Raw genomic sequence first — 26,779 nt, forward strand, 5'->3', positions numbered from 1 at the left:
AGGGCATCTGCCTGCCGTGTCAGAAGAGGAAACACAACAGTAGCAGATGTCTAATAGAGAAAATGGATCTTTAACATTATATATAAGAGACTACAAGTTTCTTACATCTTCCTAGTGAATGGCTCCAAGTCCTCACTGTATTGGCCTTCAGGGTGAGAAGTGATCTTATGAAAATATGATCTGTGGACCTCCCAAAGGGTTGAATATATGATAAAAAATATTAGTAGGGCTGGAAAAACTATAATTACACAATATTTCACTTATGTTCACTAATGTTTCAGTTCCGAAATAACATAATAGATGTCACTTTCACTTCTTACCAATTTCTATCAGTCTCATGAAATGTATATATCTAGTGGCTGCAGAGAGTAGAAAGAAAGCACTGTTTTGACACTCTAAAAGGACTAACTTAAAAGTTATATGCAGAAAAAAATAGAGGATTTGAGGCATCTAAAAAAGAACAGTACTTTGAAGCATAACTACTACATCTTATAATGTCATAATGGTTTAGGGAAACAATGTATCACTACAACTTGCATGAACCATTCTATCAACCAAATAAAGACTATATTGCAGGATCCTCTAATTCCTAAAAATTGACACAGAAATATTTAAAAAGTCACAGTGTTGGAAAAGGAATAAGTGTATTTTGGCAAATCGGAAATTTTAAGTAATCCCTGAAAAAACAGAAGGAAAACAAAATCTGCTTAAAAGAGGAAACTTTAACCCAAACTATGCATGGGAACACTGCTACAACAGGTGAGTGAGAAGGGTTCTGGAGGCCGGGGTGCTTGTAGTTCAGGCATGGGAGGGGCATGATATTGCTCTACAATACCAAAAAGAAAAAAAAAAGGGCTCCATGTCTAGAAGACTTGATGTTTACATGTTGTACTCCTTCCCTGCAATCACTAGAAATAGGTATAATTAATAAAACATTTTCAGAAAGGCTCACAAGGAATCTAAAGCATAAGATGAGCAAACAAGCAAAATCAACAAATATTTTATACCATGAAAGAAGGGCAAATAACAAACAGAGCTAACCCCGGGAAAACAATAGAGAAAAAAGACTTAAAAACATATATAACTAATTCTTGAGAGGGACAAGAGGAAATGACATCCATGAAACAAAATGGGCTCTTAAGAACAATTAAAGATCTTAGAAATATAAAGTGTTGAGGGAGGGCTTCAAGATGGCTGACTACAGGTATCCCCTTACTCATCTCCTACACTAAGAACCAAAGTAGTGAGTAGATAATCACGCTTCTAATAGATCACCCAAGAGAGAACACTAGAATTCAACAGAAAAAAAGTGACAGGAAACACCTAAAACAAGGAAGGAGAGGGAAACGAAGCAGCCTAAGCCAGGATCGGGGAGAGTGGGGAGAGACTCCCCAGTGTGAAAAAGGGTAAGTGTGATGCCCCCAGCAGTACACATGCCCACCATGGACTCCCGCAGAATCTGAACGCTCACGTAAGGAGCTGCCAGCAGATGGTGCAATAGCACTGCTCCAGGGAGGGAGCTCGTGCTAGGTCCCACACACTCCTGAGACCTGAGGAGCTACACACAAGGGGACATTTTCGAGCCCTGGACCCAAGTGGCGCCAGGGGTGAGGTGTGAGTGAGATGTGTGTTCCCCACCCACTGGCCTAGGCTGCCTCCACTGAAGGCAGTCCAGTCCTCCCTAGTGTCAGGGCCACAGCGCATCTGCTGCCAATCCCCATCCAAGCTCTTTGATGGGGACCTAGGGATTGCCATGCCCCTGCCTACCATGGCTGGTGCCTGCACTCACTATCAGGAGGCCTGGAGACAAGCCTGCCCAGCCTGGCTTTGCTTTCCCTGACATGCCAGGGCATGCAGTCTGGGGAGCAGGGGGTTGCCCAGCCCGGTCTACCACCTTTGGCACCTGAGCACGCCTCCTGGGGGCCTGAGGTTGGGCCTACCCACTCTGCTGCAACCACCACAGGTGGCACCTACTGCACATGCCACCTGTAGGCCTAGAGACTGGTATACCCAGCACATCACAGCTACTGCCAACACCAGCACACACCACTTGGGACTCAGAGGGTCATTCTACCACTGCTATTGCCATCTCCCACACCATGCTGGCTGCCCAGGGGCCTGAAAACCTGCCCACCTGCTTGACCCACTGCTGCCACTACCAGCATCCAAGTCACCCACCTGAAGACCCAAGAATTGGCCCACTTGCATCTGGTAACACATGTGCCAGTGTACGCTGCCCTGGAGACCAAGGACAGGCACACCCAGCCCACTGTTGCCACCACGGGGGCCCACCTGGCATCCCAGTCCCCAGGAAAACTTCAAAATAGCCTCAACTAATAACTGCACCCTAAGCCACCATGGAAATTCCAGATACCACTGATGCTGTTTATAGCTGAAGAAATCATACAGGGACTACACTACTGCATGTACCCAGAATCAAAGCCAAAGTGCCCTGCCTAACTAACACCATAGAAACATCTTCAAGAAAAAGTCTTCTGCTACAAAAGCGAATTCAAAAAACGGGAAGAAGCAACTATTAAACCAGATGCACAGATATCAAAGTGAGGACACAGGAAACATGAAAAAAGCAAGGAAACATGACAACTTCAAAGGAATACAGTAATTCTCCAGAAACAGATCTCAATCAAAAAGAAATTCAAGAAATCCTGGAAAAAGAATTAAAGTTATTGATTCTAAGAAACTCAGTGAGATACTAAAGATTCTGAAAAACAATACAAAGAAATCAGAAAAACAATTCAGGATATAAATGAGAAATTTACCAAAAAGATAGGTATCATAAAAAAAGAACCAAACAGAAATTCTGGAACTAAAGAATTTATTAAATGAAATACAACACACATTTGAAAGCTTCAGCAACAGACTAGATCAAGCAGAAGAATCTCAGAATTTGAAGACAGTTCTTTCAAAATTACCCAGTCAGATAAAAATAAAGAAAAAAGAATAAAAAAGAATGGGCCAAGTCTTTGTGACATATGGGACACCAGAAAGAGACCATATATTCAGGTTACCAAGGTCCCAGAAGGTGAAAAGGGAACAAAAGGGTTATAAATATCTATTTAACAAAATAATAGATGATTGTTTCTCAAGTCTAGTGAGAAATTTAGATATAGGATATAGGAGTCCCAGATATAGAAGCCCCAAAGATCCCTAGATACAAACCTTTTTAAAGGCCAGGAGAGAATGGGATTAGATAGTCAAAAACTGAAAGAAAAATCTATCAGCCAAGGATACTATACCCAGCAAAATTATCCTTCATAAACAAAGGAGATCAGGCAATCAGTAGCTTAAGGAATTCATCATCACTAGAACAGTCCTACAAGAAATGCTCAAGGCAGTCCTGAACCTGTAGTTAAAAGAATGACATTTATCATCATGAAAACATAGAAGAGTAATAAAACTCATTGGTAAAGCAAACAAATGAGGAGGAGAAAGGAATCAAATGGTACCACTATAGAAAACCATCAAACCACAAGGACAAACAGTAAGAGAAAAAGAAAGAAGTAAAGAATATTCAAAACAAACAGAAAATATGTAATGACAGGAACAAAACCTTACATATCAATAATAACCATGAATGTAAATGAATTAAATTCTCCGCTTAAAAAGATACAGACTGGCTGGGAAAAAAAAAAAATACCTGATTCAACTATATGCTACCTGTAAGAAATGCACTTTAAAAAGATATAGACTGGCTAAAAAAAACCCTGATCCAACTATATTCTACCTACAAGAAATGCACTTTACCTGTAAAGACAAATGTAGATTGAAAGTAAAGGGATGGAAAAAGCTAATTCACTCAAGCAGAAACCTAAAGTGAGCAGGAATAGCTATACGTATATCAGATAAAACAGACTTTAACTCAAAAACAGTAAAAAAGGACAAGAAGATCATCATATGATGATAAAGAAATTGATCTGCCCAGAGGACATAACAATTCTAAATATATACACCAAACAGTTCTAAGTAACTACACCCAACACTGGAGTACTCAGATTCACAAAGCAAATATTATTAGATCTAAAGGGAGAGACTCTAATACAATAATAGTGGGGGATTTCAACACCCCATTCTCAGCATTAGACAGATTACCTAGACATAAAATCAAAAAAGAAACATTGGACTTAAAACTGGACTTTAGATCAAATGGATCTAACAGACATTTTCTCAACATTTTATCCAACAACTGCAGAATACACATTCTTCTCATCAGCACATAGAACATTCTCCAAGACAAACCATATGTTAGGCCATAAAACAAATCTCAACCAATTTTTAAAAATCGAAATCATATCAAGTACCTTCTCAAACCACAATGGAATAAAACCAGAAACCAATACCAAGAGGAACTTTGGAAACCAAACAAATACATAGGAATTAAACAACATGCTCCTGAACAACCACTGGGTTAATCAAGAAATTACGATGAAAACCAAAAAATTTCTAGAAACAAATGAAAATGGAAACACAACATACCAAACCTGTGGGATACAGCAAAGGCAGTCCTAAGACAGATATAGCAATAAATGCATACATCAAAAAAGTAGAAAGATTTCAAATAAATAATCTAACCATGCATATCCTCAAGGAACTAGAAAAGAACAAACCAAACCCCAAATTAGCTAGAGAAAAGAAATAATACAGATCAGGGCAGAACCAAACAAAATAGAGACTGAAAAAAACAATACACAGGATCAATGAAATGAAGAATTGGTTCTTCAAAAAGATAAACAAAACTGATAAACTGCTAGTTGGAATAACCAACAAGTGAAAAGAGTCAAATAAAAAAAAAATCAGAAATGAAAAAGGAGGCATTACAATGGATAATACAGCAATAGAAAACATCATCAGAGACTATTATAAACAACTATGTGCTAACAAACTGGGAAACCTAGAAGAAATGGATAAATTCTTGGAAACATACAACCTTCCAACACTGAATCAGGAAGAAACAGAAAATCTGAACAGTACATTGTGAGTACCAAGATTGAATTAGTAATAAAATTCTTTTGAAAATTTTTATCAGTAATAAAAAGACCCAAAACTACTAGGAGAAAACACAGGAAAAACTCTTCAGGACATCTGGCAATTATTTTATGACTAAGATTTCAAAAGCACGGACAACAAAAACAAAAAGACAAGTGGGATTTAATTAAACCAAAAAGCTTCCACACAGCAAAAGAAACAATCAACATAGTGAAGAGACATCAGATAGGCTGACTAGCAGAATGAACATAGCTCAAGAGTCAACAGTGTGTTGGAAGCCTGAGTTAAAGAATTCTCTCAGGGCATAGTGCAAAAACAAACAAACAAACAAAAGTAACAGGAGACATGGACAACAGATTTAAGAGTTGTAATAACCATCAAAAGTGGTGCCACAAGGAGAGAACAGACAGAATTGAAGAAAATAAGCAAAGAAATAATGAAAGTAAATATCCCAGAAGTGAAAACAGTTATAAGTCCTCAAATTGAGAGTACTCACAAAGTGTTAAACAATGAAGTTCTTGGTGAACTTTCAGAACATTAAGGAGAAAAAGATAATCTTAAAATTTCCACGCTTGCAGGGGGTGTGGGGAGAAAAATTGATGAAAGAATTAGATCACATTGGCACGAGACTGTTCATAATACTGAATATAAGAGGACAACAGAACAATATTGTCAGAGGTCTAAGGGAAAATCTATTATACCCCTAGTAAAGATGGAAATAAATACGTCTTCAGATGTATGACGACTCAGAGAGCTTATCACCCATCAGCCTTTTCTGAGAAAAGTTCCTTGAGGATGTATTCCAACAAAAGATACATTATTCCAAGAGTAAGATATGTATATAGAATCACTAACGGCGAAAAAATAAATAAATAAAAATTTAAGTGTTAAAATACAAAGCATTGATTAAAAAATAATACGGAAGTAGAATACGTATACCCAATTGAGACAAAATGTAGATTGGTGGTTGTCAGTGCTTGGGTAGAGGAAAATGGGGACCCAGGGCTTACTGTGCACAAGGTTTCTTTTTGGGGTAATGAAACATTTTGGAACTAGGTAGAGGTGGCTGGCACACAACATTTTGAATGCACTAAATGCCACTAGACTGTTTACTTCAAAATGGCTGATCTTATGTTCTATCAATTTCACTTCAACATACAAAAATGTTCCACAAAAGAAGTGACTAATTCAGCTTGGAACTCAAAACAATTGCATATAAGTTTTTCTCTGAGACAACCACCATAGCTCAGTATGAAGCAGAAATGCTTTATGTGTTTTTCTCATTTCTTCACAAGGAATATTAAGTAATGAAAGATCGAGACTTCATGAAATTAATAAATTATAAGAAATTATATGGAAGCCAAATTTCAAATAAAAAAAAAAGTGAGGCTGCTGAATGGGAGCATACTAAGGTTCTCATGTCACTACAGGGAAAAGACAGATACTGACTGAAGTAGGATGCTAATTAAAAATTAAGTTAACATTTCTTAGAAGTTTTAAGGGTGAGAAAATTATGGAAGCAGGAGTGATTTCAACAAAGGTCCTCTTTCCTCCACTCCCAGCACTAAACCTTTGCTTCTCCCAAGCCAGATGGCTGCTGGGACTTCCAGGCAATTGGCGTGGGTGTAAATCAGGCTTGGGTCTTTGTTGGGGTCCTGATAGAAAAGGGAACCAATATGGAACTTTCTCCTTCATGTATTGAAGTTTAGTGGTAAGGACCAGAAGGAGGTAAATCCTAGGGAGTATGTAACTATCAGGTATATGTGGACTCCAGGGGCGATCAATTCTGGCCCCCATGTAAGTGTACTGTCTTTCTGAAACTCAAAACATTGAATGGGTAGACTAAGTCCTATCTGTCCTTTCCTTGAGAATGAGAGACTACAGAAAGCTCAGGGGCCAGAGATACTCTTCAGGTACTGCCACTTGACTTTTTATTGCTTGGAGGATTACTAACATTGAGGTCATCCCAACAAACAGACAAGACCCCAATGAGCTGCAAAAGAAAAATAATCCATTTAAGGAAGCCCAGCAATAAGAAAGAGGAAAATCAGAAGAATTATCAGAAAATGTCCTTAGTAAAACAGAAATGCTAGAGAAGAAAGATGAAAACACGAACAAGAACAAATAAAAGCATTTAAGGAGATTCAAGTACAGCAGCACACACCACTTACAAAAGCTTAGTAACATTATTTTTGAAACAGAACTTTAAATAACTTTAAAAAGAGGATGGTCACTGTAAGTGCAAGAAATACCTCAAAGTACAAAGCAAACATACATAAATAGAAATCATGAAGGAAAAGAGGTGAAGAACAGATCAAAGCAATCTATCATGCAGATACTGGGAATTCTGGAAGGAGAAAAAGGAACAAATGGAAAAAATAAAATTATTCAGCAGGTAGTAGCAGAAAATTTTACCGGAGTTAGAGAAAGACTGGAGCCTGCTCATTAAGTTTCAAGCTGGACTGATGAAAAAAACACATATTTAGGCATGCTTGGTAAAGTTCCTGAACTTTTTTTTTTTAATAATGCAAGTTCCTGAACTCTTAAACAGATAATCTTATAAATATTCAGGCAGAAAGAACAAGTTACTTATAAGGAAAAAAGTCAGACTGGCAATGAAACAGGCAGTCTATCCACCCTGAGACAAATAACATCTATGTATCCTGAGAGAAAAGGGCTGCCGACAACAATCCTTTACCTGGTCAACTTATTATTCAGCTTTTAGGGCAAAAGTAAAACAACAACAAACTAGAAAAGAGACCTCAAGATGGAATAAGAAAAAAAGGAAAGAGCCATGCAAAATCAAGTTTAAATGGGGAAGGAACAGATTTCTTAGGATTATGAAAATATGGATTCAAAACTTTTGAAACAGAAAAGATGGGTAGTAAAATCATTCTGAAGAGTTCGTGAAAACTCTGAAGGAGAAAGTATATTCTATAGAAGGCAAGGAAACTTGCTCTGCTACTTTATCAGAACATGGTATGAAAAAAATCCCTGTAATCAAATAAACATGACATTGATTTACAAAAAGAGAAAAGGAACAGTTGAACAGAACAGAGATTCCAAATACAAATCCCAGGTTACACGAGAATTTGATATGTAAAACAAAGCTGTGGTTCAAGTCTGTTGGATAAATTGTTTAATGAATGGTGCTGGTACCCATGTTGAAGGAAGAGAGAAATGAACTCCTATGCTATACCACAAGCTAAAATCAATTTCAAATGGATTAAAGACAACTGTTTAAAAAAATAACAAGAAAATCAAGAAAAGGAAAGATATTTCTCTTTGCTTTATAAGATCCTGTATAAATATATGTATAAAAAGTTAAAAAAACATCCCCAATCAATCCAATAAAAGACGGGGAAGGAAAAGAAACATTAAGTAAACACAATACATAGGCCAAGAAACATGGATAGATCTGGAGGACATTATTTTAAGTGAAATAAACCAGGCACAGAAAGACAAATATTGGATTTTCACACTCATATATGGGACCTAAAAAAAAATTGATCTCAAGGAGGTAGTGAATAGAATGGTGGCCACTAGAGATTGGTAAGGGTGGTGGGAAGGAGTAACGAAAAGGTGTTGGTGAAGGGGTAATTCTGTCAGATATAAGGAAAAAGTTCTAGTGTTCAATAGTGCAATGAGGCAACTACAGTTGGCAATGATTTGTTATATTTCGGAATAGCTAGAAGTTTTCAAATGCTCCCAGCATGGGGCAATGATAAATGTTTCAGGTGAATCATGTCCCAATTGCCCTGATTTGATCACTGTATGTTATATGCTTGTATCAAAATATAACATGTACTCCATGAATATGTACAGTTATTATATATCAATAAAAAAAATACATAGGCCAGTGTGGTAGTGCACACCTATAATTCTAGCACTTTGGGAGGCCGAGGTGGAAGGTTTGCTTGAGGCCAGGAGCTTGAGACCAGCTTGAGGAAGAGCGAAACCCCATCTCTACAAAAAACAGAAAAATTAGCTGGGCGTGGTGGTGCATGTCTGTTGTTCCAGCTCCTAGGGAGGCTGAGGCAGGAGGATCGCTTGAGCCCAGAAGTTTGAGGCTGCAGTGAGCAATGATAACGCCATGGCACTCTAGCAGGCAATGGAGTAAGACCCAGTCTCAAAAAAAAAAAAAAAAAGCACAATACATAGAAAACATAAAATAATATGGTGAAAGTAAGTACAAATATATACTCACCAAAATATGAATATATGGATGGTTTTATTCACCAATTCATCTCAAATTGTGTGAAATAATAAGAAACCTAGCTCTATGTCATTGACAAAAGTCAAACCTAAAATGACATTAGAAAGGAAGGAAAAAAGATATGCACCCCCTTTTATTTTTATTTGAAAAATTGAACAATCTACCAAGTAGACACAACAGTCATGAGCCTCTATATACTTAAAAACAATGTTTGGAAATTCAGAAAGCAAAATCTGAGGATGAGAAGAAATTGACACAATAGCAATCACACTGAGATCCTATTTTTCACAGAATCTGATAAGTAGGGAATATATGAGTAAGACAGTGATAATTTAAATAGCAGCATTTAAATCCTAAATATATTTGGTATAAATCATATATAAAAATATATGAATATAAACTATATATCACATATATAAAACTCTGAAAACATATATAAAACCCAAAAAACATATTACATGCTGTTTTCAAACACATTAGACATAACAAGTAACTACGTCTTAGACCACTCAGGAAATTTCAACAAATTCCCAAAAGGTAGAAATTGGTTAAAAAGGAAATCAAAGTTGAAATGTAATATAAAAAATAAATAATGACAATAGCTCTAATGTATCTAAACCTGTGGGATACAGTGAAATTGATATGTGTAGAAAAACATGTTGACTTACATGTAATTACCAGAAAACCAGAAAAGCAATAAACAAACTTTAGGTTCTAGACAGAAGAGTTGCGTTAATGAATAAAATACCACAAGCAGGTTCTTGGAAAGACTAACAAAAACAGATAAAACCTTCAGTAACTTTAAGGAAAAAAAAAAGTAGTAAACATTAGTAAGTGAAGAAACAATAATATGCATTAAATAACCTGTAAGAGGATGCTATCTAGACATTATACTAAAATTTTGGGAAATCTAGAATAAATAATCTTCTAGAAAAATATAACCAAAATTGGCTCAAAAAAAGGGAGAAAACCCTAACAAACTATGATTACAGAAGAAATAGTAAAAATAACCAAAAGATCTATCTCTCAAAAGGTAATAAACTTAGATAAGTTTATGGATGAATGTTATCAAATCTTTAAGAAAGCAATATTAGGCTGGGTGCTGTGGCTCAATGCCTGTAATTCTAGCACTTTGGGAAGCTGAGGCTGGAGGACTGCTTGAGGCCAGGACTTGATCAGCCTGAGCAGGAGCAAGAACCCATTTCTACAAAAAAATAGAAAAATTGGCTGGACATGGTGATGCATGCCTGTAGTCACAGCTACTCAGGAGGCTTAGGCAGGATGATAGCTGGAGCCCAGGAGTAGAGGTTGTAGTAAGTTATGATGACGCCACTGCTGTCCTGCCTGGCCAACAAAACTAAACGTTGTCTCAAAAAATAATTAAATTAAATTAAATTAAAAAATATTAAAAATAAAAAAGAAAGCAATATTGTCCATGATATGAAAACTCTTTCAGAGCACAAATTTAAACTTCCCAACTCATTTTATGAGGCCAGCACAACTTAGACACAAAATCCAGACAAGTAAAGCAGAATCCAAGAGAAGTAAAGGCCAATATTACTAATAAACACATATGAAAAAATTTCTCAGTGAAATACTGGTTAAGAATCCCTTATCTGAAATGCTTGGGACCAGAATGTTTCAGATTTTGGAATATATACGCATATATGTGATAAGATATCTTGGAGATCTTACCTAAGTCAGGATGTCACAAAGGGATTTGACAAACTAATTCTAAAATACACATGGACAAGAAAAATGCTCAAAAATAGCCAAATTTTATTTTTAAGAAGAAAAACAAGAGGGAAATAAATTTTGTACCCCACTTAAATTTGCCTTAAAATAGCTCATTTACTCAATAATTTGGTAAATATTTTACTGGATGCATACTATACACCAGACCTCCTCCAGGAAAACAGAAGTGAAGAAAATATATGAAATCACTGATCTCAGAAAATTTATATAAGGATTTCTTAAAATGATGGATTAGGAAAAATAAAATTTCATATAAGCACCAAGGAACTAACAAGGCAGTGAAGAATTACTGAGTCAAAAAATCTAAAAGAAAAGAAACCCAGTGAGGCCATCCATTACTGAAACCCTTTATTTTTGCCCTGAGGAAATAATCTTTTCTAGAAAAAAGAGCTATGAAACTAAGTTGCACTTTCAATGGCCTCACAGGGTTAAGACAACAAAACTATACTCACGAGGTGAAAAGTGAACCAAATGTAAACCAGCCTACCTGTGATCTAGCTTTTACAGTTTGACTTTGGGTCATGTGAATAGACCAGGCAAACTTAAAACTTGAACTTAGATTAAGGTGTTCTGACTACTAGTACTCCTAGACACCTGGTAGAAGTAATAAAAATCCTGTGGGGAAGATACTATCCTAAGGCCTCAAAATAGTTCTGTAACAGTTTACAAATAATAATGTCCAGCATATAGTCAAACATATGGGCACACAAGAAAATAAGCTACTGGAAACAAGAAGCAACAAAAGCAACTATCAACAGAATCAGACCCACAATTGTTTTAGATTCTGGAAGTATCAGATGTAGAATATAAAAATAACTATGTGAACCATATTCAAAGAAATAAAAGCCAAGCCAGGGATAAGAAACCAGAATCCAGCACAAAGAGACAAAGAAATAGAAAACACAGAAGAGAAGGTAAAAAACCTAAAGAACACAGTGAGAAGGATTTAAGATATTTAATCAGAGTCCCAAAAGAATGAGAGAGAAATGGAACAAAAACAGTTGAGAGATAACAGCTAGGAAATTTCCAGAATCCCAACAGAGATCCCAAATTTAAAAATTAAAAAAGAAAACTCCCACATAGACATATTATAGTAAAACTTTAGAAAACTAGAGCTAAAGATAAATATCTTAAAAGCAGCCAGAAAATACAGAGCAGCTTATTTTAAAATAAGCAACAGCTGACTTGTGAAAACAAGGCAGAAAATGATGGAATAACAACCTCAATATGGGGGGGGGGCGGGGAAAATAACTGTCAATATAGAAAAAACCATTCAAGAATTAAGGTCAATATTCATGGCAATGAAAACACCAAATAATCCTTGAACGATGAAAAAAAAAAAGCTTAAGTGAATAAAGTTGTCATCAGACAAACAAAAAACCAAGAATTTATTCCACAAAATGACTTTAAGAAATTTGAAAGGATTAATTTTACTACATTAGAATTAAGAACTATTCATCAAAAGTCATCATAAAGCAAGTGAAAAACACAGTGACAAAGTTGAAGATATCTGCAACACATATGCTTTAAGGATTAGCTGAATTCCTAAGAGTCAGTATGAAAAAAGGCAGGCCAACTGAAAAAATGGGCAATTTGTAAAGGCATTTCTCAAAAGAGAAACCCAAGTGGCCAGTAAACATGAGAAAGGATAATCAATCTCATTGTAATCAGGGACATGTAAACTAAATTCACAATGAAATGCCATTTATACCCACTAAATAGAAAAAATTTAAAAGCCTGACAGTATTAGTGAGGATACAGAGGAATAAGAACTTTTACGCACTCCTTTCGGGAGTGCGAACATGTACGATCATTTTAGCAGTTGTCTTTATCTAAGAGGCATATACTGTATGACCAAAAAATTACACTCCTTGGCATGCACCCTAGAGAAACTTGCAGATGTTCATCATGAAACATAAGAAGGATGTGCACAGCTCCATAACTCTCAAAAGCCATAAACTGAAAACAACTCAAATGTCTATTAACAATAAAAATAAAAAATTAAATAATGGCATATCTATATAATAATATCCAACAATGAAAATGAATAAACTACAGATAAAAACAGAGATGAACTTCATAGATAATATTAAGCAAAAGCAGCAAGTCACAAAAGAATACATGTGGTATAATTTCAGTTCTATAAAATACAAAAACAGGTAAAAGTAAACTATATGCATTCATAGGAGGTCAAACTGTTAAGAATAGCAAACAAATGATTATTTAAAAAGTCAGAATAATGGTAATGGGAAGAGGAGAATTTAGTTGAGGGTGCTGGAGATGTTTTTATAGTAATTAAAATATTTCTTTAAATAGTAACATGTACTTTAACTCACAAAAAAGCAAATTTAGTAAGAGGCAATTTGTGCATACTTTTAAAATTTTGAGTATTTATATTATTTAAGAGTATCTGGCTGATTAGAGTAACAGTTCAACCTTCTAAATCCAACTTAAAATGTATAAGTAATCAGCTTCAACTTCTGATTTTAAAGTAGAAATCCTACTAAGTTTTATGAGGCACTGAAATATCCAAGAGATTTCAAGGTTCTACATATTTATCAGGAATTTAATTTACTATATTTAGAAGATATTTATGTACTTGAAAAGGTTTTAAATCAGGGAATTTAGGTTCTGAAAACAGACACTGGGTATACTGAATTTAAAAATGCAGTTCAAAATGTTTTCAAAAGTTTAATTGGGTTGTTAACACAACTAAACATTATCTAAAAGCTCATTACCTAAAAGTATTTGCTGAAATTTGCTAAATTCTCAAGACAAAAATAAAATTCCAGAGTCTGACCTTATAATCTTTTTCTACCAACTTGTTCAGAAGATATAAAATAATTCACATTTAATGCTATCTTGTTACCCCACCAAATAAAAACAAACAAACAAAAAATCTATGCCAGAAGATTTTGAGGGTTAATTTTAATTAAATTTGTCTAGGATTATACTCAAAAACATAAACCACTCAACAGTTGATATGGTGACATATATTACTTTCAAATTAGTTATTCTTTACTTTTTGGGGCAGGGGGCACAGGGTCACAGACCAATTGAGTATACGACAAATGCTATGGAACTCCCAGAAAAATGGACACAGATGCACACACAAAATTTTGGAATTAATATGACAAAGATCTTTTAAAAAGACTACAGGTTAAGGACACTTATACTCTCTATTGTCCCAGTGGCCAATTATGAAATTATGAAGTTATTTTAGACACATCATCCTGCAAAACATAATTATATGTGTTACATTAATTATTTTTAATCAGAAAACCAATGCCTTTAAGATCAAAAGTTCACATATTTTGTTTTCATTTGTCACTTAAAAACAAACAAGAGACCACTTTTTACCTAATTAAATAAGCAAAGTTTTGTTATTTGAAAGAATATACTGAAATGGATGAGAAGAACTGTAAGCCATTCTCATACATTGCAGGTAAGAGAGTACACAGTTATATGTCCTTTCTGAATAACAATTTGGCAATTCATATATAAAGCCTCACCTGTGTGAGCAATATCCAACTCTTTGATCTACCAATTCTACTACTAGAAATCTATCCTAAGGAAAAAATTCTGGATGTGTACAATTTACTGAAAGAATGTTCATCAAAAGCATTCTTAATGATGCCAAAATCCTGGAGATAACATAAAATGATCAATAATGGAGGAGTAAATAATGTATGGTATAATAGAATGCTACACATAAATTTAAAGTACATTTTTTAAAGAAGAATATCTAATGGTATGAAAATGCTCATGGATCTACCAATAAAAAAGGGCCAATTTCTACAAAGCATGCTCTCATGTTTTGTTTTGTTTTGTTTTCAAAGCAAAAAAGTCCATAAACAGAAAAATAGGTATATGACAAATCTTCAATGTGGGAGAATTCCATGTATTTTTCTCTTCTTTTTTTTTAGACAGGGTCTTGTTTGTCACCTGGGCTGAAGTGCAGTGGTGCAATCATAGCTTGCTGCAACCTCAAACTCCTGGGCTCAAGTGATCCTCCTGTGTCAGCCTCCTGCGTGGCTGGAACTACAGGCACATACCAACACACCTAACTCATTAAAAAAAAAATTATGTAGTGATGGGGTCTCGCTATGTTGCCCAGGCTGGTCTAGAACTCCTGGTCTCAAGTGATCCTCCTGCCTCAGCCTACCAAAGTGCTGGGATTAATATGTGCCAAAGTGCTGGGATTAATCTAAGAACCATGCAGTGTGAGGTATCAATTCTATAAATTTTGTTATTACTGTTGTTTGCCTAAACAATTAAAGGTATTATTCAATATTTTGTGATAATAAAGGTTGTATGAAAGGTATGGGGTATTGATGGAAGAACTGTAACTGAAATTAGCCAGCCCTCAAAATAAGAAAACAAGTTCCCACTATTGAAATAAATATGACAGCTATCTTCTGTGGCAGGGGTGAAAGATGATTCTAGGCCCTGATTCGAAATATCACTAATGCTGACTGGCCTTTGTCACATTCAAGTGTTAAGATAAATTATGTAATACTCCAAGGTTAGTCTATACAATAAAGCACTCAAATTTAAAATTAACTTGGGAAAACAAGATACATTATAATACATTCTGGTCATAACTATATTGAAACAATAAAAGAAAGAAATGTTTCAAGCTATAAAAAGTAGGTATCTTTTACTTGCATTATTTCAGGAAAAAAAAAAAGTAGGTATCTTTGAGTGATGACACAACAGGTAATTTCCTCCATTTTTTACTTTTTTGTTTTTCTAATATTTTTAAATGGGAATATATTACATTTTCTTAGTGAGGAAAAAACCAGAGTATCCTTTGGACTAATATGTTCTAAGTGTATAGTCCTTGAGAAGTTATGTGTATGTCCTTACGAAAAGTTTGTCTAGTAAATTACTACTGAAAAACTATTATCTCCCCAACCCATGATTAAGTAAGTGAAATCTAAACTAGAGGTATAAGTTATGCCACAGTTCTGATGTACTCCAAAGAAGCATAGTGGAAAATATTACTTATGGAGAAAATGTTTTTGTCTTGGTTCTATTAAATAAATCAACACTTCTGACTGGATTTTATTTTTTAAATCCCTAATGCAAAAGGAGCTCACATATTTCAGGCAATGATAAAAGAATTAAAAAAAAATTAGTCAATACTGAGTAATAAATCAGGCCAAATTCTGACATGAAAACCTATCACATAACTTGAAACAATATTTTATAATTTTCTAGTGGGAGCCAAATGAAAATATATTATCAAATTTCTAGTTGCCAAATAAAAGATGAACTTTTCTTCCTAAGAATTCTTTAAATTTTGTAACCCAAATATCTTTACTATGAAAAATGTTCCTTGTTTAACAACATTGACTTTTCAGGAGTCCCTCTAGTACTGTTTCTAATTTGAAATATCCTATTTTGGTAACTGAATTTTTAGTACATCTAGAAGCAGAAACAATTGTTTCAAATATTGTTCAACACATAAAAAATTTAATGTAGGTTTGATCCTGAAACTTATGGTCAAACTAACTCTTTTACTTACATTCATACATGTTGATAATTGGCCTAATAAGACAAAATCAAAGAACTGTTAAGCATTAGAGCTGAAAGGGGCTCTAGTGATTGCTAGTCTTCCCACCAGGAATCCTGTTATGATGTTTTTTCTTTCTTTCTTTTTTTTTTTAACTACTGAACTCTACTTGCTATGTAGTATGTCTGCCAATTAAAAAAAAATATTCAAAGACATATAACTATCAATGAAACTTGCTCAATAAGAGATAACCAGTATACACAGACTTAGTAGATTTTCAGTCAAAAGTGAAGAAATTTGATGTTTTACTTAGTCTCATTATGGACAAATGCACAGTTTCTATCAGGCCTTTTGTAATACTGAAAATAACTTGTAAGAACTTTCCCCTTATTGACTTCCTCAGGGATCAGGAAACCTTGGTTGGGAATGATTCATCTAGTCCAACCTTCTAATTCTGCATGTAAGATGTTTCTGAATTTAGAGGTTTGATTTACCATGAAAGGGAGAAAAACTGACAAGAAAAACTACATCCTGTGAACAAAGTAACCTGGTAAATATAAACAATTTTAAATCAAATGAAACACAACCTTAAGTGGACTATTTCCACCAATGTTAAAAAAAATGTTGCACCATTATACACATTATAATTTTCTTTAAGTCTTTTTTTATTTAGAGATTTTTCTGGTAAGGAGATATACCATAGGAAAGCAATTTCACTGGCAGTGAGGTATGTATATACTCTACTAAAATACTCCTTATTTTAACTGTTTTTAACTTTATTTACAGACAAAGCAAAGAATCAATGCATATCCTTGGTTCAACTATAGTATTAGCCATACTACATGAAATAAAATGAAATGGTGCTTGCATACAAAAATTGTTATTTGTAAAGGAATCTGATTTCAGATTAAAAGAAGTAATTTGTTTGTGGAAAGAGTTTAAAAGAAGAATCACAATTTATCATGACCAAGACACCTGCACCATATTTTCCATTCCTCACAGCACATTTATTTCAGTAATTCCGTTATGTCGGTTCTTAGCATGAGCATAGTGTTACACGATTTTCGTACATATAATCACATCCAAAACAAGTTCTAAAATTTAAATTGTAAACATTCTCATCATATGTAGAAATATTTTAATTGGTGTATTAACTTTTGCTAACTGATCAAATTTGGAAGATAATATAAATGAGAACGCCTATTCTAAATTGTGTAGTGAGCATTGTTTATTAATTACATTTCTACAATGTTAAATAAAGTAAGAGGCAAACCTGTCCTGTAAGCATGTCAAATTTCAGGTAAAACATTAAAAAAAAAAATCTGTTAACAAAAGAATGTCTTGCAATAAAGAACATTAGATTTTTTTCATCTATTATGATACAAAAATGTAAAGGGTAAATAGCATCTTTGTTGACAAAGTAGGAGGTAGCATGGATGCACCACTTTATTGTCTGAGAAATGCAACTGGAGTAAAGAATATTTCCTTACCACAAATAATTTCCAGGACTATGTACATATTTCTTTTAGAAATACTTGTTTAAACAAATCTCCCTCCACTTTTTAGTATAAAAAAAACCGTTCCGTGTGATTTAAAAAAAACACTTACACATCTAGATAGAATAGTACTCTGCCCTATTTGAGTGAACAGTCTCAAACTATGAAGTACATGATATTTAATGCCCTAAATTGAGTAAATTTAGTTAGCAGTTCCTGGTATTATACAAAACACTAAATACATACAAACAAAATATAATATCTTATTTTTCTATGCAAGTCTTGTGGGGAATAAACAGAGCCTTGATTGTGGTAACACTGCAGAAAACATAATTTTCCAATAAGTCTGTCTCTAAGTATCCATGTCTGTCTCTAAGTATTCATGAGCAACAGTTTATAAATGGCAGCTTACATGTACTGATCTTTTATTGAGTGAACACATTTAACCAACAAAACTTAGTAAACATGTCTTCCACCCTATATAAAATATAGTAGACTACTTACTGTTTTAAGTATTCAATTTGCTCTGATTTCACTATAATTCACTTTTCCCCATTTTTCTGCTTTAGTATTTATAAACGGATAATTTAATGTGGCTTAAAAAAAAAAAGAATGAATTTCAAATTTACATCCAATTCAAATTTGCTATTTAAAAGATTTCCCGGTTCTATGAAGCTGCTTCTGCCATTAGTAGAGAAAATGAAGTTTCTGTAATAGAGGCAGGCTTTTTAAGTAGTGATGTGACTTCCACCATGCCAGCTCCAGTCCGTGGAAGATTAGCGTTTACGATGTGTCGTTGTAAGTGCTTAATCCAGTCTTCCTGAACAGACAATGGTCCTCTAAAGACTAGGCCACAAAACCTACAGAAAGAGTTGATAACAGTTCTCTTAACATGACCAATTCACCTTTTAAAAAAACCAATTCACATAAAATTCATAAATATAGGGAATAAACTTTACCATATTTTAAAGATAGCATATAATAAATAGTTTCTAAATAAAGTAAAAATGATGTAATACAATAGCAACACTCTCAATTCATGTTTATTAACAGCTACAATAAACCCCGATAATCTCGGTAGACATGCGAGCATTATTATTAGGTTAAAATTAACTAAATAGTCTTAATACCTATACATCTTAATTCATTCAAAACAACAACTATTACTCCAAAATGCACCATTCTTTAGGGAATACCCTTCCCTGTCGTGTCTATGTATATTCATGAGTGTTGTGTGTGTGAGTATGGAAGGAGGTGTGAGTATGAGGGAAGAGAAAATGCGTTCCCAATAAGCAGGAACTCAAGACAGTAAAAAAATCATACCAAGCCAAATTAAACCAACCAAACCAAGTAAATAAAATGCAACAATTAAATAGCCACTTTTATAAATCACAGTATCACAGAGGCTCTTAGCTAACTTGATTCACTAGTTGTTGAAGTACGGTATATTATGAACTAAGTAAGATTTTAAATCTGTCTTGAAAGGTGTATTTGTAACTTCATTGCTAAGAAAGCACCCTCTGATACAAATTAAAAATCCCAAATAAAATAGTTAATATACCTCACAGCAGAATCTGAAGAAACTAATGAGATTTGCCAATATAGGCATATACCTGCATCGGAGAATGTAAACCTCGTCAGCACCATGAGGTAATGTCAGCATTTTCTTCTTGCTTCCAGATCTTGACCTTGATTTCTTTTGCTTACAATCTAAGGCTAAAAAAGGGAAGAGAAAGACTTAACATTCCTTATATATTTCAAAATATACACATATACATATTTCTAGAGAGGTTAGACCATCTAAATCAAGTTAGAAAAAGTTTGCACTCATTTCCCTTTTCCCTGAAGCATGCACTAACTTGCAGCTGATTCTCTAATAGCAGTAATATTATCTGCATACACTCTGCCTGTACTAGTTTTTTCAAATAATGCTTTATGATACCAAACTAGAACTGAGAAAATAGAACTAAATAATTTGAAACTACTAAATTGGTCAAGTATTACAGTAATGATATCTTTACTCTTATGATCATACATAATTTTAACATCTGGTTAAATCTTGCTCATTTGCATTTGATTACTACTCCATTAAGTAGGTCTCACATGTTTTGAAAACTTATAAGGGAACATTATTAACAACGTAATGAAAAATCACTTTTCATAGTGATTCACTTTGAATTCTGTAATAGTAAATAGCTCTTATAGATGCATGCTGGCCCTACATTTGAAAGGCAAAATAAAGCTCAACTTTCATTTTGGAACTCAACTTGTACTGCATGTACAATCATGCAATCATAATTTTTATTTTACTAGAAAAAATATAAATCCATACTATCTCACATAGGTTATAAATGGATCTGAGGTTTAATGTTAACTATTTTTTTTACATTTTTTCATTTTACATTTTCTCCAACAGCTTATTTTTAAAATGTGATTAAAAAGGGAAAAAAAGATTTTTATTTTAAAGTAGACCAAAATTTCAGTGCTAACTGTTCTTGAAATTTTTCTATTACTTGACTTTTTCTTCAATCATTTACTCTAAAACAATCTGATTTAATACAGGGAAAAAAAGATCTTTTATAGGTAGAAGTAGATAGGACATAACATTTTATAGGTCTTTGAATACAGCTACACAATTCCTTTGGACAAAAGGATGATAGCAATCCAGGGTGCTGCTGGTCAATTAGCAGGAAGAGAAGGTAAGAGTTTATTTCTAGGGATCCAAGGCGGGAGGGACACAAATGTAACAGAAGAGTTACCCAAATAGTTTCTCTTCTATTTCCTTGTCATGTGAAATCCCCTGGAAAAATTCTAAGTAAGAGAGAATAGGAACTGGCTAGTCAATGATTCTATGAAATGAGTTGTTCAAAGTCCAGATTCCAAAAGAATAGATGCTACTATTAAAAAACCAGTAAACATAGCTCCGTATAGTCAAGTGGCAATGCTAACAGAAATGTCACACAGAAAATTCAAAATCATGAGAAGCCTAAATCTCATTCAAGCCACTGGTTTCAACCTCCTGTCACCTGCCTATTCAAAAGTAAAATCTAGGACCCACAGACTTTTTCTGTTTATCCTTAGAAGAGTCTAATAACTAAAGAACTACTGGAAGTCAAGTTTTAAAGAATGTGTAAATCCAAACTAAACAGTCAAAATGTGGGATAGAAAAATCTTATAAAGTTCTCATTAGTTCTCTCAGTCAAGAGCCTGACACACAATGGGACAAATACTTCTGGAGTAAAAAATAAAGCAAAACCCAGTAATTTAACCATTGACATTTAGATGGCATATGAATGAATATGTGTTCTACCGCCATTTATAGGTAACATTCCTGTACAACAGCTCTGCATCATTTGTTCAAATATGTTGTTGCAGTCACATATTCTTTATTATCCTGGATAAAAAGCAATGACCAGCCCAGCTTATGTGTAGAAGCTAGGTTCTTTATGACTAGTACAAAGAGTGAAGTATCATGTACTTACTTCATAATCAGTACCTTCTTTTTCCTAGTTACTTTGGTGAGCAATCTGAATTTAAGTGGATTTTAAGTGATTCACACACTGGAAGTTCAGAAAACTCAAAGGCTAAGTAAGTGCTACTAGATGTCAGCTACTCTTTCCGTCTATAAGGTAAACTACACGCAATCTCTGTTACATAGAACAGAGCAAGCATTTGGTATATCGTGAGATTACAGGTAGAATCTTGCTTTGATGAGCTTAGCTTGCTAGTTGTCAAAATTGCCACACTGTACTCAAATTCCTTTTAAAATGCAAATAAATTACTGCAGGATACAAATAGAATACATTATAACAATCCTTAAAAAATTTGTTCACAGAATGTTAATGTTAGGGGTATAAAGTAAATTGAGAGAGAACGGCAGAGGATGGTGGGGAAGTATGTGAAAGAATGTTTTATCAATTACAAGGCATTTAAGTTATATTTAGATGTTGTGATACCTTAAAAATGGAACTAGACATGTTTACTCAGAAAAAGAAATATTTTTGACTTTTTCTTTAATTGAAGGGGAAAAAAGAGTATTTTCTGACTTTTGACGCTTTATGGACTCTAGAAACTCTGAAGTTTAGGCTGTTTTATGAATGATCAGATTTAAACTTTAAATGAGAATGTCATTGTTTTTGTCTTAAGTAGTATTTGGAAAGCAGGACAACTCTTGCCAGCATATGACTGATAATGTCCAGTACATAGGGCTCCAAGTTAAGGTTAAAGGACCTGACGCACGGAGAATCCTTGGAAACTTATCCATAAGGTTAAGGTTAAAAATCTGGGACATTTAGTAATTGAACCTAAATACTTCAGTGTTTTAATATCTTCATTATCAATTCTAAATTTCTTATGCCCTGAAATAGTATCTTTTTTAGCAGGTGAAACATGAATACATTTTATAGAAATGGCTTTTTCCAATACCAACATCCAACTTCACCCATGTAATACTGCCCATTCATTTTGAAAAATCTGTTAAAAATTGAGTATTTAACATATTAATATGCACACAAAGGGGACTTTAAACTGGTATCTTCTACATAAAAAGATGATTTACACAAAATGTTCCACTAAATGAAAAAGATGAGGTACAAACATGTCTATTTTACCAATATCTCATATAACAGGTTTTATTATATTTAGAGGGACTGTACCAGGAGTCACTAGAAGATTAAATATAGAACATCACTAATACATTCACAGTTTTAGTATAATCAGCTCATCAATATTTCTAATAAAAAGCCAAAGGTTTAACAAAGTTGTTTATATAGATAATCTGCCAAATAGATAACTTTGTCACACAAAGGCTTTTTTGTAATAGGATTTTATTTGTACTTGTTAGTGACCAAAACACCCCTCAAAACCAAAAACAAAAAAAATCCACACACCTTTTTCCCTTTCCAAAGTATTTAAAATGTAACATTGTTTCTATGCTTGAAATATATTAAAATACTAGATTATTTTTAGAATTTTCTTCTCATTGAGTATAATTGCTTCTTTAGAAAGAAACAAATCTGGTCACTCAAATCTTCTTAAGATTCCTATTCAGGGAGGCAGACATTGGTTAAAAGTGATCAATTTCAACCAGAGGACTGTCAAAAATCTTTGCAGTTATCTGATTTATAAAGGATCTCAATTGCTACTAAGAATATTTTACTTGTAAAAAGAACAAATTGAGCTAAGTGTAAGGCTATATGCAAAAAATTTTAGAATATACCTTTCAGTAAAACAGCTATTTTGGTCAAACAAATATAAGAGAAATACAATAGACTTATGAGTCCTCAAAAAGAACACCATACTGCTATGCTATGAATACAACACAGTGACGACGATGACGATGACGACGACGACGACATATCCAAAGCACTAAACCACATCAATGAAAGGCAAATCAATAGATAATAGATAATAATAATGAGACATATAAATTCAAGTCTGTTTTCTGAGCCACTATTTAGTTTTATACACAGAGGAAAAAGAATTTACTCTTGGCTCTGACATTATTAAATGAAATCTTTTGCCTTTTCCACCTTTCTGCCCATTACACACAATAATTGCTTCAATAAATTTCATTTTCTTTTTCCTTCACTATACAAATGACTTCAGAAAATGAGGGTTTATTTCATAAAACACCTAAAGCTTCTATGATAAAGCACACCATAACTAAATTAATATTCGCCACCAAAATGTTATTTGCAATCACTCTCCCCTGCTCAATTATTTAAAAGCTCTCCCCCATCTGTTTCTTTTCTAATTGGTTGTTGGCATCTTTGGGGTAAAGTGAAACCTAAAGTAACAGCCAGGTTATATATACCCAAAATAAGGGGCATGGTATAGTAGCCCTACTAGAGTGAAGAAAATTTCTTCTCCATCTAGTTGGCCTATAAAAGTTGGTTAGGCCATAGCAGCTATGAACTCATTCAGGAAGACAACAGGGATAAAAATGATACAAACAGGTAAACCATCATTCCCCTACCATTAAAAAGCTGGTGATGGAGGCAGTAGTGGCAGTGGTGAGGTGGGGAGAGGATGTACATGTCCCAAGGGATATAAATGTGTAAGATAGATATATAAACTCAATTCTAATTGCTGTCACTAATCTTTAAGCCCCAAGCATATAAAAGGCTGTGCAAATAGCATTTTCTTTACCTCAGCCCCAAATGAAAAAGAATCAGGGCGGCTGCTTTTCTTTTCTTTTTTTTTAAAGAAAAATCAGGTTAGCTTGTACAAAATAGGGTTGGGGCGGGAGTACGGGGAGCCATTTGTTGAGAGGCCAAACTCGTTATTTCCTTAGCTTATACTTTTCTTTCTGTACAAAGTGCCTACAAAACCAGCTTCATGAGTGTGTACCTGTGCAGTAGCACAGGGAGGGCCCCAGGCTCAGTTTAATGCTACTGAAGTCCTCAAATTCTTAATAATTTTTGAACAAAGAGCATCACATATTCACTATGCACTGGACCCTGCAAATTACATAGTCCTGGGCCCTGAGTACCTACTAACCTAAATAAGAAAAGCTGCATTCAATTCCACTCCTTCATCTCTTGGTCCATTAAAAAAAAAAAAAAAAAAGTAGCTACCAAGACAAAAACTGTTATATCTCTACAGAATATTAAAATTGGAAAAGACTCCCCTAACTCCTACCAACATCAGTTCTTTGCTCCCAGCTATACCACCATAATTAAACCAATTATTCCCAAAATGAGCAATTTAAGTAGTTTATTGTTACAAAAAGCAATGTTCCTTTTCTAACCAGGAATTAAACATAAAGATATACAATTAGTAACCTCAGAAGTACTTATTTTCACCATTATTTTCTCTTGATATTTTCACTCTAAAACTGGGTATTTTTTCAGTACCCTAAGTAACTTCCATTAATTTTTAGTTTCCATTCCCAATGACTAAAAAACAATTAACTCAAAATCACATAGCAATCAGTGGCAAAGTTAACTAGATCATGCATGTTTTAACATTTTACCTTGAAAAGGATGAAGTGTAAAATGTCTGGCAAAGCTGATTTCCTTTGCTTTAAGGATTAGGTTTGCGGTTTAGCAAGTATTAGTCTACAAGAGACAGGTAGCTTAGTAGGTTATATTAAGGGAAGTAACAACCTTATAAGCAAGCTTAGTTCAGAGAAAGAGTTAAAGGAAATGAAAGTAGTCCTTTATTTAAACTTGAGTCTATTTGGGAGAAGAAAAATACAATTTGTAGAAACAGGTGCTATTTAAAGTCCAGGGGATGATTAGTAAAAATATTTTGAGCAAGTATTCTCAAGATGTAAACAGAAAAGCTAGATAGAAATGATACTTCATCATACATTTTTCTAAACTGAGAAATTAGAGGCAGACTAGTTAGTTTTACCAGCTTGCTGAAAGCTAAAACAGCTAACAAGGCCGGGCGCGGTGGCTCACGCCTGTAATCCTAGCACTCTGGGAGGCCGAGGCGGGTGGATCGCTTGAGGTCAGGAGTTCGAGACTGGCCTGAGCAAGAGCGAGACTTTGTCTCTACTAAAAATACAAAGAAATGTTCTGGCCAACTAAAAATATACAGAAAAAATTAGCCAGGCATGGTGGCGCATGCCTGTAGTCCCAGCTACTCGGGAGGCTGAGGCAGTAGGATCCCTTGAGCCCAGGAGTTTGAGGTTGCTGTGAGCTAGGCTGACGCCACTGCACTCACTCTAGCCCACTCACTCTAGCCGGCACTCACTCTAGCCCAGGCAACAAAGGGAGACTCTGTCTCAAAAAAAAAAAAACAAAACCAAACACAAAACCCCAAAATAAAACAGCTAACAATACCCCAGCTACAAGTGGCTTACTAGTCAGTTAAGAGTTAACAGGATAGCAAATGTACTGCTTCTTTATGGTAACGGTAAGGAAAAAAACATTCAGAATTTTATTTTCAAGGTAAGCTGGAATTGGATGCTGTTTTATTAAGCAAAACAGGCATTTATTATCAATATCAACTACTTTTCTAAGATTAAGACACATATAAAATTAGAATAAACATTAAAGTACATAATGACAACTCTGCTTTAGGTCACTTTTGTTTAGAATTACCTAAATATAGTCACACTCCCTTCCCTCTAAAGTCTCAGTATTTCTAAAATATCATTTTAGATGTAGTAAGAATAATTAAATTGTTCTTGATCATAAAATTAGCCAAGTAAGGAAACCACCTTACTTTAACATTTCCTTTAAATTATCTTCAATATAATAATATTCATCTTGGATAGGGCACACAATAATATAACAGTAATTCTAAATGTCACAAATCCATGGTCTCAATGGATCTGATTTGGCTTTTTATAATCTTCAAGAGTTTACACATTCCAGCCAAAATCCAAACTATAACAAACATGATGCTGACCAGGTGTTTTCTGTTTTAGCTTACTTCCAGCTAAGGCTACAATTAAATATATATTTTAAACATTGGATAGCAAAAATTAACCTTGATCCTCAAAACCCTAGACACATTAAAGAGATAGTAAATTCCACTTTTCTACTTCATTGGATAAGTGAAGAACTACTGATCTCCAACAAGTCATCCTTTTGCCCTAACCTCCAGAAGAGAAAAATCTGTGTATTATCTTATTATTTCCATAAAGTCAATTAAAACAGATTACCTAAAATTTAGCTCTGGTCAGCAACATGCTTATTATTATAATCTTAAATGTATCTTTATGATTTCAAATGTATCTTAATCCAGATTATAAACACCATTCAAGAAATTTATGTTAGAATTGATAAAAGAAAAATGGCTCGGAGCAGTCTGAGCTATGTAAGGTATGTAAAA

At 34.2% G+C, this 26,779-nt stretch overlaps 1 protein-coding gene across 3 annotated transcripts in view; it reads right to left on the reverse strand.

Moving 5' to 3' along the window:
- Positions 1-17,140: 17,140 nt before the first annotated feature.
- ZNF644 (zinc finger protein 644) overlaps positions 17,141-26,779 on the reverse strand; it is a 100,664-nt gene continuing 91,025 nt past the window's right edge. For all 3 annotated transcript variants that reach the window (XM_069478199.1, XM_069478198.1, XM_069478200.1), the window contains 2 exons: positions 19,603-19,705; positions 17,141-18,849 (listed from right to left, as the gene is read on the reverse strand). In XM_069478199.1, coding sequence (XP_069334300.1) covers positions 18,657-18,849; positions 19,603-19,705 — 296 coding nt within the window. In that variant the 3' untranslated portion in view covers positions 17,141-18,656. The remainder of the gene's footprint in view (positions 18,850-19,602; positions 19,706-26,779) is intronic.

The sequence above is a fragment of the Eulemur rufifrons genome, chromosome 8 (genome assembly GCF_041146395.1).
Source record: "Eulemur rufifrons isolate Redbay chromosome 8, OSU_ERuf_1, whole genome shotgun sequence".
Lineage (NCBI taxonomy): Eukaryota > Metazoa > Chordata > Mammalia > Primates > Lemuridae > Eulemur > Eulemur rufifrons.